The sequence below is a fragment of the Eublepharis macularius genome, chromosome 2, assembly GCF_028583425.1.
Source record: "Eublepharis macularius isolate TG4126 chromosome 2, MPM_Emac_v1.0, whole genome shotgun sequence".
In the NCBI taxonomy this organism is placed as follows: Eukaryota; Metazoa; Chordata; class Lepidosauria; order Squamata; family Eublepharidae; genus Eublepharis; species Eublepharis macularius.
Genome location: NC_072791.1, coordinates 207,341,828 through 207,355,333, shown reverse-complemented (window position 1 = coordinate 207,355,333; position 13,506 = coordinate 207,341,828). Strand labels below are relative to the sequence as shown.

Below are 13,506 nucleotides of genomic sequence, written 5' to 3'. Positions count from 1 at the left end.
GATGTAGTTGGATGTACTGGGTAAGAGCAGCGGGACCCTAATCTGGAGAATTGGGTTTAATTCCTCACTCCTCCGCTTGAAGCCAGCTGGGTGACCTTGGGTAAGTCACAGCTCTCTCAGAGCTCTCTCAGCCCCACCCACCTCACAGGGTGATTGTTGTGGGGATAATAATGACATACTTTGTAAGTGGGTGTTAAGTTACCCTTAAGGGTGATATAAAAATCGAATGCTGTTGTTATCCTGAGGCTCAGTCCTTGCCTGCCCTTACTGTGTGTAAATTCCAGTAAATTCTGGAAAATTCCAGTAGGGGTTCAGAATTGTGACTCTGGGCAGCCCCTCTTGGTTGGAATAACTGGCCACACTCAATACAAGCCCTGGGTGAGAGCAGTCTAAACCTGCTTTGTGAAGAGCTCCAGCTCTGAAAGTATGTGATACAGAGGCCCTGAAGAAGAAACGGCCGTGCACATTAATTTTTCTCCCCCTCCCCACCTTCTCTGGCCCTCATTCAGGTCTGCTGCAATGTGCTTGGGCCCTCCCTGATTTCAGCCCTAGTGTTCCAATGGATAGACTCGAGACGACCAGATTTGAAACATGACGGAGGCTGCATCTGATTCCTTGGCAAGGGCTCGGCTTTTTCCTACTGTATTTCCAGTAGGGACCTAAGACAAAGTTACTGTTGCTCATAATCTGTGGCAACTGCCCGGCTTAGCTGGTTGAGAGAGCAGCTACTTTGTCAAGGGATTTAAGTGTCCACTTTCCTAGTACTCATCCCCAACTTTGCAACCAGTATCTCCTATGGATCTTTTATCAGCACTGGTGCAATCTTTGGGCAGGTACTCCAGTTCAGATTTAGAAGTCAATGCACTAATAGCAGAACATGTCCTGGCCTGGATAGCCCAGGCAAGCCTGATCTCGTCAGATCTCAGAAGCTAAGCAGGGTCACCAACTAGATGGGAGACCTCCAAAGAGGCAGGCAATGGCAAATCATCTCCGTTAGTCTCTTCCTTTAAAAGCCCCATAGATTTCAGAGCCTTCTTAGAAAGTTAAAATTCTCAAAAATCACTACAGGAAGCTATAGTAGTCTGGTTTATCACTGCTTTAGATTGGTATGTAAATATAATATTTAGTATATGTACTAGTAATGTGGATAGCTCAGGCAAGTCCAATCTTGTCAGATCTTGGAAGCTAAACATGGTCAACCTTGGTTACTAATTGGGCAGGCAACATCCAAAAATGGCCAGTCTCTTTGTCTTGAAAACCCCAGCAGGGGTCGCCATACGTCAGCTACGCGTGACAGTATTTTCCACCACCACCAATATGAATGTTTAGTACTGTGAACAGTGGAGGGCTGGGACTGAAATTAAGCAAATGTAGACCCAGTAAGAGTCTTGTATTTTCAAAGCATGATTCAGCGGGTATATTGTTGGTTTGGTAGAAAACAGAAAGCAAGTTTTACACTCTAGTTGCAACACTTACAGTAGTTGTAGTTTGATGTCTCTGTGAGTATTGTGAGTAGGTATGACCATCGGGTGAACTTGCAGCACCGGGTCTACGGCAATTGTCACACCGCCAGCCCTTTCAAAACAAACATACTATACATCACACCACAACTTCTAAAAAGAAGATGCTAATCAAGATGGACAAAATAGGTCAATAAATTCATTCTAATTGTATTGCAAGAGCAGACAAAAATAATTATTTTTAGCCTAAGGAGGCAGAACATGCCACTCCGAAGGGGAGTCTAATCCACCGGCAACCAAGTCTCTGCTTATGTTCTCCAGCCCTTCTTTATGTTTCTTCATTCACAGAACTAGATTTTTGCTTGATGAGTTTTCTGCTGAACTCAACAGGGTTTAAGATGCCAAATTGTATTAAGGACTGCAAATGTGGTTATTTAAAGGTGCCGAAGCCATGTTAAGAGCAAACTGTCCTGGACAACAGATGAGTGAATCACGTAAATTGTTTTGGCTGCTGAAGATGTCCAAGTGAAAGGCCTATTAGTACACCCAAATTTGCTTGTATTTTAGCAGTGCTGAGTGAATTTGGAGATCTTAAAGTGTCTATCTATAATGTTACAAGTGTCTGTTTCTGAAAATGGGGGTAAATCAAATAAGATGTCCTTAAAAAGATATCTGCTCAATAGAGCAAATTGGATGAATCCACCAATATTAATTTCTTGTACTCAATGTATCAAATAGTCAACATGGTCCCATGTACAGATACTTAAAACTGCAGACTGGGCCACGTAGATAGGAGGGAGATTTTTCGGCAGACTTGGGGGGAAACCCACGTTTGCAATAAAATAAAATAAAATAATGCGGGGGGGGGGGGCGGGTTTGAACCCCCCCCCCCCGCCAACTGATGAGCATTGTGCAGTCGAAGACAACATACCTCTGTTAGCCTGCCAGAAGAACTGGCAGAGGCAGGGCTGCATGTGAATGTTTAAAGGAGAGATGGAGCCACTCCCTCCACTGGTCCCTACAGATGGGTATTAGAGCAGAGGATTGGGCAGAGTGTTGGGAGAAGCAGACAGCTGCGAAGCTAGAGTGGTGGCAAGGGGGTTGGTGAGTTGGTGGGGGGAGCAGAATTGCGGGGAGCAGGTAGGAGGGCAACAAGCAGGGGGCCAGAGTGGCAGAGAAGGCCACAGAAAAGTCAAATTCCCCCTCCCCTATGAATTTCTCTCAGGTCCCTTTGGGGTGAGCAGTGGAAAGTGAGACCAAAGGCAGAAGAATGAAAAAGCTAAGAGCGGGGAGGATGGAATTCCTGCCCCCTAAAGCCTTGCAAATCCCTGCTTGTCTTCTTCTAAATATGTTGTTATTCTTGTCAATCATTTTTGAGACAAACATTTTTCAAAAATGGGAAACTCCATGAAAAATCTAAAGCCTACCTAAAATTCTCATCTCTTCCACTTCACCCCCCTTCCCATACCCACCTGCTGCCCTCCATAGCAAGTACAGGAGCAGATGGCTCCCAGGTATTCCTTCTGCCACTGCTCTCCCACATGGTACATCTTGCCATCGTCATAGCAAGTTGCCTCATCTGCAAAGACATCATCAGGAATGAGCAAATTCCATCGCCATTTATTCTGTATCGTGACAGAAGTAATACATCTCCCTCATCTTTAAAAACACGTCAAGCGACTACAGGAAGCAATTCTCTCCAGTATGATCTTTGTTCAGAAAAAAGCCAAATATGTCATCCAGGCAGCAGGAATGTAAGGTCCCCTGCAAACAGCATGCATGGTTGTGGGGGAGAGCAAAGGAAAAGGTACTAGGACTATTCATTCAAAATTCCACACTGCAATGAGCTGAGAAGTAGGGGTGTGCAGTTTGGCTCGGAATTTGGATGAAAATACTAACTTTGGGCTGATTTGGTAAAATCCGGAAATTCCAAATAAAAAAATAGACATTCTGAATTTTTATCAAATTTCCATTAACATTTTGTAAAATCATGCTATTGTTTATTATGGGAAAATCACTCTGGGGGCTATCCGATATGCTGGGGGGGGGGTCATTTTCCAACCAAACTTCACCAACTACGGAGGGAATCTACCCCTGACTGTCCTCTAAAGACTCCCAAACTTTCATGAAGATTGGACCCCAGTGGCCAATTTTATGGGCTCTCAAATAAGATGCTCCCACCCATTCTCCATTACCTACGATAAGGAAAAATATTTGGGGGCTTTCTGGGGGGCTAGGGTGACATTTTTTAAGCACACTCCACCAAAATTTCAGGGGACCTACTCCTGACTGTCCTCTAAAGGACCCCCCCCCATGTTTCAGGATGATTGGACCCCAGGAGCCAATTCTATGATCCCCTGAACAAGGTGCCCCCAGCCACTCCACTGCTTCCTATGGGGGGAAAAGTCAAAGCTTACTGGGCCAAGGCTGCCATGGCAAAGACTCTCTCAAATGTAAGCTGAGCTCATCCCAGAGGAAGCCCAACAGAACCAAACTGAAGCTCAGGAATGGAATCCCCACAGAACCAAAGTGAAGCAGAGGGACCAACATCATATCAGAGAATAGCCCCCAGAGTGATTTTCCCATAGAGAACAATGACTGAATTTTTCGGAAATAGCCGAGCTGAATTAGAGAATCAATTTGGAATTCAGGGAATTCTGAAATTTTCTCAGATTCAATTTTTTTTAAAAAATTGGATTTACCCCCCAAAAATTTTTTGGTGCACATCCCTACTGAGAAGGTTCTCCTAGAGAGGACAGCGCTTAAACTGGGCCACAGCTCCTCATGGTGACAGCAACAGATCAGTGGCAGTGAGACAAGAGTCTTTGGTCTCACCATCTTTGGTCTCACAAGCACCTCCCTCCCTCCCTCTTTCATGTATTGCTCAGAAATCAATCACTTGCACAGGTGGACAAAATGACAAACCATGCTTTGATCTCTTGCCTCTAAAACCAGGATGGAACCATGGAAATGAGATTTCTAAACTGGAGGCATGCAAGACAGAGGCTTTCCAAGACTCATTTCTGTAATAACAAACCCTAGTTTGTTGTTACGTGTGAATGCAGCCACATTGTCGCCTTGCCTTCTGGTTCACAAGGGATGAGCAAGACTGCCTCATTAACTTAGCAAGAATGGGTAGAATTGGCTTATAAAGGATAAAAAGAATGACTACACTAGGGAGAAAAAAATCATACTTTAAAGACATTAATAATAATAATAATAATATTTGATTTATATACCGCCCTTCAGGACAACTTAATGTCCACTCAGAGCGGTTTACAAAGTATGCCATTATTATCCCCACAACAAAACACCCTGTGAGGTGGGTGGGGCTGAGAGAGCTCCAGAGAACTGTGACTTGTCCAAGGTCACCCAGCTGGCTTCAAGTGGAGGAGCAGGGAATCAAACCTGGCTCTCCAGATTAGAGTCCCGCGCTCTTAACCACTACACCAAACTGGCTCTCCATTGGAGAATTTTCCCTCTCCCAAATTCAAAATCACCGACTCTTCCCTTCAGGTACTTTTCAGTGGAACAAATAAGAGATGACAGTGAACACAACAGGTGTGCAGATGGAAGAGGGTACCTACGTGGCTCACACTTGAACTCTCCCTTCCCATTTCCAAGGCAAGTGCAGCTCATCATCTGCCCGTTCTCCCCCTGCCTGTCCCATTTTTCCCCAATCTTGTAGTTGACGCCGTTGTCATGACACCATTCTGAAAGAAATAAAGTCAGGGTCAGCTGCGTAATTTACGTGAAGCTGAATCCAATCTCGAGCACGGCCTGACAGCATGTATTGACTGTTAGATAACACCTAGAGGGGCCTGTGATTTCTGCACACGGGGCTGCTATACAAAGCAGTCTTTTCATTATGAAGAAGTGAAAAGCTCTTCTCCAGAGACCGCCAAAGTTAAGTAACAGCCAGACAGACTCAAAAGAGTCCTTGTTTACATAGCCAGTTTTCAGAAATTTACGGCTCAGGCATCAGCGCCTGCCCGTGTGAACAAGGAACTCCAGGGTGTTTCAGCCACACCTGTTTGCTAATGATCTCCACAGAGTTATGATCTCCATCCAACTCTCTCACTGTTTATAAATCATTCATTCCAGGGTGAGCCCAGGGAATCTGATCTTACTAGCGGGTGACAACAGACTTTCCATTCCTCTCAACTTCTGATTCACCGCTGGAACATATGAACAAATCAAGAAGGCAAAGGCAAATTGAGTGTTATTATCCAAGGAGAACTGATTGTTTTCACAGGCTCCAATAGATAGTGTGGCTCTTTCCCTGAACAACTGCTGGGATATCACAGGTGAAGAGACTGACGGCCAAGCTACAAGTGATGAATGACACAGGTTGTACACTTGTCAGTTTCCCTCAAGTTTTGATGGGAAATGTAGGCGTCCTGGTCTTGCAGCTTGGCTCTCCAACTGCTGTCCAATGGACATTTCAACTGTCACTTGTCCAACATTCCGCCAAGCTGCCTACATTTCCCATCAAAACTTGAGGGAAACTGGCAAGTGTCCAATCTGTATCATTTGTCACTTGTAGTCTGGCCCCCAGATGATGAGCCAGGCAAAAGATGCAGAGTGAATCAAAAGTTATCAAATTGTCTTCATGTAACAGGGCTTTATATGGGGTGGGTTTGGCAGTCAGTGTCTGCCAACGAGAAGCACTTAAAACATCCAGTCATCTTCTGTTTCTCTCACAAACATGGGAATACAAACGTAATTCCTATAACTGCATACTCATTATCTGATAACTAAAAAAAACCCCAACAGATCAAATGTAGCTGTAGATTCTTTTCCTTGTAAGCCATCAATTGGAATAAACAGGAGGAAGGAGATTGCTCACTTTGATTGGTGCTTGGTCCACAGAGAATGCATCAGCTATAGCTTTAGTGCTACTGGATAGCAGCCCTGTAAGTCCTGGAAGATACTCACTGGAAGAGTCACATCGGAAGTGTCCGCTGCCGAGGCCCAAGCACTGGCACCAGAGTTTAAACCCTGATTCAGAGAGCCTCTCCCATTCCTCCCCAACAGAGTAGAAAGAGCCAGTGTAAGTGTCGTAGCATGAGTCATCGGAGGGCTGATTAAGTGGGTCGGTAACTGAAAAACAGAGAAAATTAAAAAGTGTGACACAAAACAAGAGTTCTGAAAGAATGGCTTTCCCCCCATCAGATATGCTCACCCCTGAGGAAGATTTCTTATACTAATAAAAAGATCTGTCTGCTGCCCAGGCAGATCCATGCTCAGGTAGGCCTCGAATCTTCTCCCCAGTTTTTGACCCCCAAAATGTTATTACTGGGATTCAAAAAACACAGAAAAGAGGAAACTCTTCCAACTGCCAGGGTTACTGGGATGAAACCAAGCTGCAGCAAACATCTCAACCCTCAAGATGTTGTCTTGGAAACAAGTATCACTAATTTCAGTACGAAAACGGCCGCAGCTGAGGTCAGCAACCAAAAATTCAGACCTGGACTCAGGCTGTGGTCCAAAGCACCAACCCCAAGGCTAGCAAAAGCACAAGCTCCAATTCTATGAAGTGAATGTTCCCTTATCCTGAGGGGAACAAGGAAGCCATCTTATTGCTGAGCTCGGTATGCCAACTGGAAATCGGGCACAGAACTTTTATGCCTGGAAGCCCTCGATCACAGAGAAGGGCAGGGACTGAAGACCAGACGGGCCTGTGCCAGGCCTCCAAAGCAAACAGCTTCTCATCGCTGACTGGAAGAGGATGGCTGGCTGGGCCTTCCACCTCTCAATAGGAGATACCAAAACTGGGCTGGGCAGGAAACTGTGCCATTGAAGGGAGGAGGCCTGACATGCTCTTTGTTGCAACAGTTATTCCAGTGTGAGGTAATTCTCTGCAGTGGGCATAGTCAAATTTTACAGGAAGAAAGCCGGTTAAGGGCTGCTTCTTAATGAGGTGATAAGCCTGGGGTCTGAACCGGCTCCTTTCAGACTGGGTGTGTGTGTCTTATGATCAATTCTTATTAGTATGCAAGAGAGAAGGAGATTTTCCGTGTGGAAGTGCATTCACGTGAGCCCCTCACCACCACCACTGCAGTTACACAGCCCAGACACCGCAATACCACCTTAATGAGAACTAGACATTAGTGCCTTTTCTCTGTCGGCTGCAGCCACACTGGTGTTTTTTAATTTTAATTTAATGTTTTAAAGTATACGTTTTATTTAGTGTATGTAATTACCGTACACCCGGACCTGGATAGCCCAGGTGAGCCTGATCTCATCAGATCTCGGAAGCTAAGCAGGGTCCGCCTCGGTTAGTAATTGGATGGGAGACCGCCAACGAAGACCAGGGTTGCAGAGGCAGGCAATGGCAACCCACCTCTGTTAGTCTTTTGCCTTGAAAACCCTGGGCAGAAAGTGTAACTGGCCTGAGGCCACCCAGCAAGCTTCCATGGAAGAATGGATATTCGAACCCGGGACTCCCAGAAAGTGTCCTCCCAACTCTACACTGTGGTTTTATTTCTAAGATATTTGTGGCTATCACTGTCAGAGGGAGGAATAGAGTGAATGATTAAAATAACTTGGGGTCATTGGTTACGACACACAATAAGCATAATCTCTGATTGATGGTGTGCCAATGACAGCTGTATCTACAAGGAGCCCTGAGTGGGAGGTCCGGAGCAAAACACTCAAAATGGGGAGTGGGCCTTTGCTTGAGATTTTGTTGCATTTATCCCCAAAGCAGAGAGGCAATAAACAGGTGGCGAGTCAGGCTCTATCAATCTTCTAAAAAGCATTGATCAAAAGATGCTCGTGCCTCTTTGAAAAGGCTTTCCTCCTGGTCCTCTTGAGTTAGGTGGGAATTCCTCTTCTCTGACATCGTTTTAAAACAAGGTAAGACTTGGCCTTCAGAACTGTTACTTTGTCAATTTCTTAATGATTGTCATCAACAGATGACAATTTCTTTAATTGGGTGATAGCTCTTATAAGACCCTTACGAAGGAAAACTCTTACGTCGTATTGAGAAAGCTTCGCCCGTTCCAGAGGGATAGCCATGTACGTCTGTTTCAACAAAAACAAACATGTCTCTTGCGGCACCTTAAATCTTTTATGTGCCACAAGACTCCTGTTTGTTTTTACCTCCGTTCAATATTTGCATCTATTCTTGGCAAGCAGCCCTAAACCAGTTTGGGGAAGAAAAGTTCTTCCTCCCACGGGCGTCAGAATCCTAGCCAGAGAACCCCAGGTGCACAGCTGCAGGCATCTGGATGTGTTCGCTACAGCCACTTTCTTGGCTGAATGAGTACCCTCTTTTCCTTTCAAACCAGCCTGGCTGCCAGTAAAAATTCTGCAAACTCTCTCAGCTTGCCCACTTCCATCCTGTGCCAGTCTGTGTAGTATTATAGCCTTGATCTTCTACGGCGACCATATGAAGTAAACGAACGGGCAAAAAAACAACGGGAGCGTGGCTCTCGTAAACTTGATTTGAGTCTAGCGGCACCTTAGTGACCAACAAGATTTTCAGGGTGTAAGCTTTCAAGGATCAGAGCGCCCTTCTTCAGACACCAAAAGGAGCTCCGATTTGCAAAAGTGTACACTCTGAAAATGTAGCTGGTCTTTAAGGTGCTACTGGACACGAATCTTGTCTTCTACTGCAGACCCACACTGCTGCCCTCCTGAGACAAAGCTAAGGTTTGATACACCAATGAAGGAGGACGTCATCCCCCAAAGTCATGGAGTCATTTCCACTTACTGGCATTACCCACGGTGACCTTCTCCTCAAGGACTTTGTGCCTTCTCTGATTTTTAACTGCCTCCACTATGACGTTGTAGGTGGCACCTCGAGTAAGACCGGTGAGAGTTGCACTGGAGGATGTACCAGGAACTTTGAACTGCAGTTGGAGAAAATGCATAGCACAGGAACATTATCTTTTGCTTTAAAAAAGAAAAAATGACCTGTTCTGAAATAGGTTTATGTCTCTTAAAGCGTTTCTGGAGCAGGATGTCGTTGGCTGGCGCCTCTCCCAGCCCCGCTCAGCGCAACCTCCACCCAGCCCTGAAGCAAACACCGAGCCTCTTCACAGCCCAACAATGATGGAAGCACACCAGAGAAACTCAGGGCAGGGTAGGAAAGGGCACAGGTTATGCCTGGAGGGCACAGGAGAGGGGGTCTTAGCCCAAAGCTCAACTTGGAGGCCGTATGAGCCTGGGGATAGGTCTTGACGGTGGCACATACCCTGGAGCAGGGCCAGGGAGGTGGGGCTGGGGCTAATCAGGGTCAGAGGGGAGGATATAAAAAATGATTCTGCACATGTTGGATAATGCACTTTCAATGCACTTTATCAACTGTTTGAGGTGGATTTTTTGTTCTGCACACAAAAAAATCCATTCCAAATGATCTATAAAGAGGATTGGAAGTGCATTATCCAACGTGTGCAGAATCACTCAGGGCTCCAGTAACCAGGCAGGGGAGGAGGAAGTATTGCCAGGCCAAGGCACTAAGGGGTCTGGGATCTTGGGAAGGAAGCACCCAGGAGTCAAGGGTGACAAAACCACTCCCCCCCACCTCATGCCCTTCCAGTCTGAGGCCTGGGCAGCCCTGGGTGATGGAGCATGATGGATGGGAACCAGACAGCAGCCCCCCTGAGGAAGGGCCTCACAGATCCCATAGAAATATGTTGTATTGAGAGAAAAGCCAGTGCAGTAAAAAAGTTTATCTGTCAGACCTGATTTGAAACAGGGGTGGACTCTTTAATTCGTTACACCTTCCTCTTCCTGCTCATCTTAACCCAGGTCAAGCTTCTCTGGCCCAAAGAGGCCTCCAAAGCTGCTGTTGCGCCGCCATGTTGTTGGCCTGCCCACAGCCCACCATCGCTAGCCGTCTCCCCAGCTCAGCTCCTTCTCCATTCTCAACTCCTCCCTTCATCAATTCTGCCACTGAGGGTTGACATCTCTCTGTACAGCACAAGACAATCTGCTCTTTCCCCTTAATTAAAACTTCAGGTCCCTTTCTCCCACACTGACTACTGCAACCTTCTGCTCTCTGGTCTGCCTCTGACAAAATTCTGGCCAGACTCATTCACCTCTCCCATCACTCAAGACATTTATTTAGATAATTTATAAGTATCATGCCTTTCCATGCAAAGGAAGGAAGGAAGGAAGGAAGGAAGGAAGGAAGGAAGGAAGAAGGAAGGAAGGAAGAACCACACTTGAGGGGACTTAACCAAATTATATCAATAACAATATAACCAAAACAAACATATACAATCCTGTTTTGCAGCGTCACCTATTCTTCCTTGTGCCTGAACAGAGAAGCAAAGGTCTAGAAATATGAGGGGGGAGCACCCCCAGGACCTCCCGATTTTTCTGATGGAAAAATTAGGAAAATTTGGGGAACAACCAAGAAAAACTCTAACATATGAAACTGGTTTTTTTTCTTTTTGAACAAGTGGGATTTTTTTTAAAAAAAGAAAAGGTTTTGTTCACTCAAAATGTACAGCATGAAAGCCTCAGGGTTTCTCCCTGCCCGCCCCCCCCCCCCAGTTTCTTCTGAGGGGAAAAATAGGAAATTGGAGAAAGCATCAAAAACTCTCTTTTTTCCCTTTGGGAACAGACGAAATTCAAGACAAGGTTTTATTTGCTGAAAACACAGAGCATGAATGTCTGAGGACTTTTTTTCCTGTTGGAAAAATTGTGAAATTTCAGGGGGAGCTGAAGAACTTCTATGAAACACCCATACATGGAGTAAGTGGAATGTGCTAAGATACTGTACGGTACAGCAGTTTTCAACTCTCATTTCAGTATCGAGTACATTTGCACTTTCGCTTGTAGCAGACTAAGACATTTTATGGTTTTACATTCCTATGCCTGACTGCCCTTCTCCGGGCATGTACTCCACCAGTTTCTCACAACCCTTTAATCTATTTCAAGTATGTCTCTGCAACTGCACACATTCACTTCTCCCTCTCCTGCATCCACGGTTTCCACCCATGGTCTACTTTAGACTGAAAACTGCTTGGAAAAACAACACCCTGTTGCTGCAAAACCAGTAATAAAAACACGTCCCGGATCCCTCGTTCAGCATGGGTGGTGCTTTAGAATCAAAGAAGGAAGTACCTCTGAAGGCTCCTCTTCCGTTCCAACAGGGTGACAGGAAATTATGTATTCGGAGCTTTCCGTTAAGGGCCTCCAAGAGATGGTCGTCTGAGAAAGGGCCTCCTGGAGTCGGGTGCGGTTATTCCTGGGCACAAGGCTGTGAGGATACGAAGGTTCATCCAGGTCTGGGACACGTATCGGGTGTTGGTTCACCAGCTCAGGCTCTTCACCCACATCTGGTCTAGGTCTACGCTTTACTGGAGTCGCTACAGTCGTTTTTGTGGGCGTCCGAGACCCATACACTTCCACAAAGATTTGTTGACCCTGGTTGCTCGGTAAGGGCTGCTGACCGGAAGTGCCTGGAAGTTGGATACCATTGCCATTGTCATGCGAGTCTGTGAAGTAAGGCGTGTTCTCTACAACAGATGGTACATCCAGGATCTCAGGCCCACCCTGGCCATGATGCGGGTGTGTAACCAGGTGCGGAAGCACATCTAAGCCAAAGAGAGGTTAGAAGCAATGAAGCCAAGCTTTCAAGCCACAGCAAGCGCTGCATTTGTTATGGGGCAAACTAGGTAGCTGTGCTGGAAAACACGATGCTTGATTCAAACAATTAAATCAGGGGTGTGCGCTTCGGGTTTCTGGGCCCGATTTGGAAAGATTTGGGGTTCCCAAATTGGCCCCAGCATTGCGATTTGTATTGCTTCGGGAAGTTTTGTACAAAGAGCAACATTTTTCTTGCTGCTTCGGGATTTGGGTTATCCCGAATTGTTTTCCCACTTCAGGTAAACCCAAAGCGGGAAACCTGAATATTTTTGGGGTGCACACCCCTAAATTAAATGCTAGCAGCATTATCTTTAGTATGCTTCTGAAGGGCCTTGTGCCAACAATCTGTTGCTGCCACTTTGAAGACAAAGGAATTATGTGACTATGGGATCTCCTACTGCTCCTACCACCCTCTAAACCTCATGCAAATTCTGGAACTCGACTGGCAAAAATGTCCGTACTGCTCATTTTTGGAAATACTTATAGCTGTAGTCCTTTGCTCAAGAAGAAGAGAAATATCACCAGCTGAAACACTTTGGCTCTATTAGAAGATCAGTTATCCTGGGATGGTAATCCCTAGAATGTTTTCTAATTTGAGCGTGATCACACACTTCAAGCATGAAGGAAGCTAAGTGGAAAAGAGGTAAGAACGCATCCATGAACGTGGGGACTCTTGATTGCGATAACATTATCCTAGAAAAGGCTTGTTTTCATTGGTGCATGTACCATTTCACAATGAAACAGAGGAATCAGTGACATAGAGGACTGTAAAAAAGCAGCCGCCTCTGAAATTCAGCTGGGTATAAACCAGCAACATAGTCCCAAAACAGACAATATTGATTTGCATCAAATAAACTGCCTCCTAGGAATCCATTAGAAGCAAGAAATGATCCAAACCCAATGAAGCATTTTTTTCAGGCTCTGTTGATTTCACTGTAAAAATGCACATGCTTAACGCCAACTAAAAACATTGGGGACTTTTATTTGTGTTCATCTGTGGCAGGATTGTCCCTTAGCTTGTGGTGGATTCAGAGGGCTGCTACAGCCTCACTTCCAAACACATGAGCTCAAACATGAACCTGTCCTAAACAACGCCCCCTAAGATGAATCAGGGATTATTTTGATTAAAACAACCTATTCAAATAACAAAGAGAACAAAGAGAATGCTGTGCACAAACCCAAGTTAAAATTAAGCTCTGCCACAGCATTAGTCCCCCCGGCTGTCCATGCTCAGCCAGATTAAGTTACTGGAACAGGTACCTGTTCTTGTCCTGCCAATCAACGGTTCGCTCTTCTGATTGTTCTTCACAGCAATGATATAGATGGTGTATTCCATCCCTGGCTCCAGACCTGATGGGAGGATCAGAAGCAGCCCGTTTTAAATGGTACCAAACTACAAAATATTCAGAATCGGTTTGACGGCTTAAGAGAAGGTTTG

General features: G+C 45.5%; 1 protein-coding gene across 6 annotated transcripts in view; it reads right to left on the bottom strand.

Annotated features, from left to right (window-relative positions):
* Positions 1 to 13,506, bottom strand: part of FN1 (fibronectin 1) — an 88,285-nt gene that overhangs the window by 819 nt on the left and 73,960 nt on the right. For 5 of the 6 annotated variants that reach the window (XM_054970967.1, XM_054970962.1, XM_054970963.1 and 2 more), the window contains 7 exons: positions 13,329 to 13,418; positions 11,544 to 12,016; positions 9,181 to 9,319; positions 6,399 to 6,563; positions 5,048 to 5,173; positions 2,933 to 3,039; positions 1,477 to 1,575 (listed from right to left, as the gene is read on the bottom strand). In XM_054970967.1, coding sequence (XP_054826942.1) covers positions 1,477 to 1,575; positions 2,933 to 3,039; positions 5,048 to 5,173; positions 6,399 to 6,563; positions 9,181 to 9,319; positions 11,544 to 12,016; positions 13,329 to 13,418 — 1,199 coding nt within the window. The remainder of the gene's footprint in view (positions 1 to 1,476; positions 1,576 to 2,932; positions 3,040 to 5,047; positions 5,174 to 6,398; positions 6,564 to 9,180; positions 9,320 to 11,543; positions 12,017 to 13,328; positions 13,419 to 13,506) is intronic. The other variant, XM_054970964.1, reaches the window with a different exon arrangement.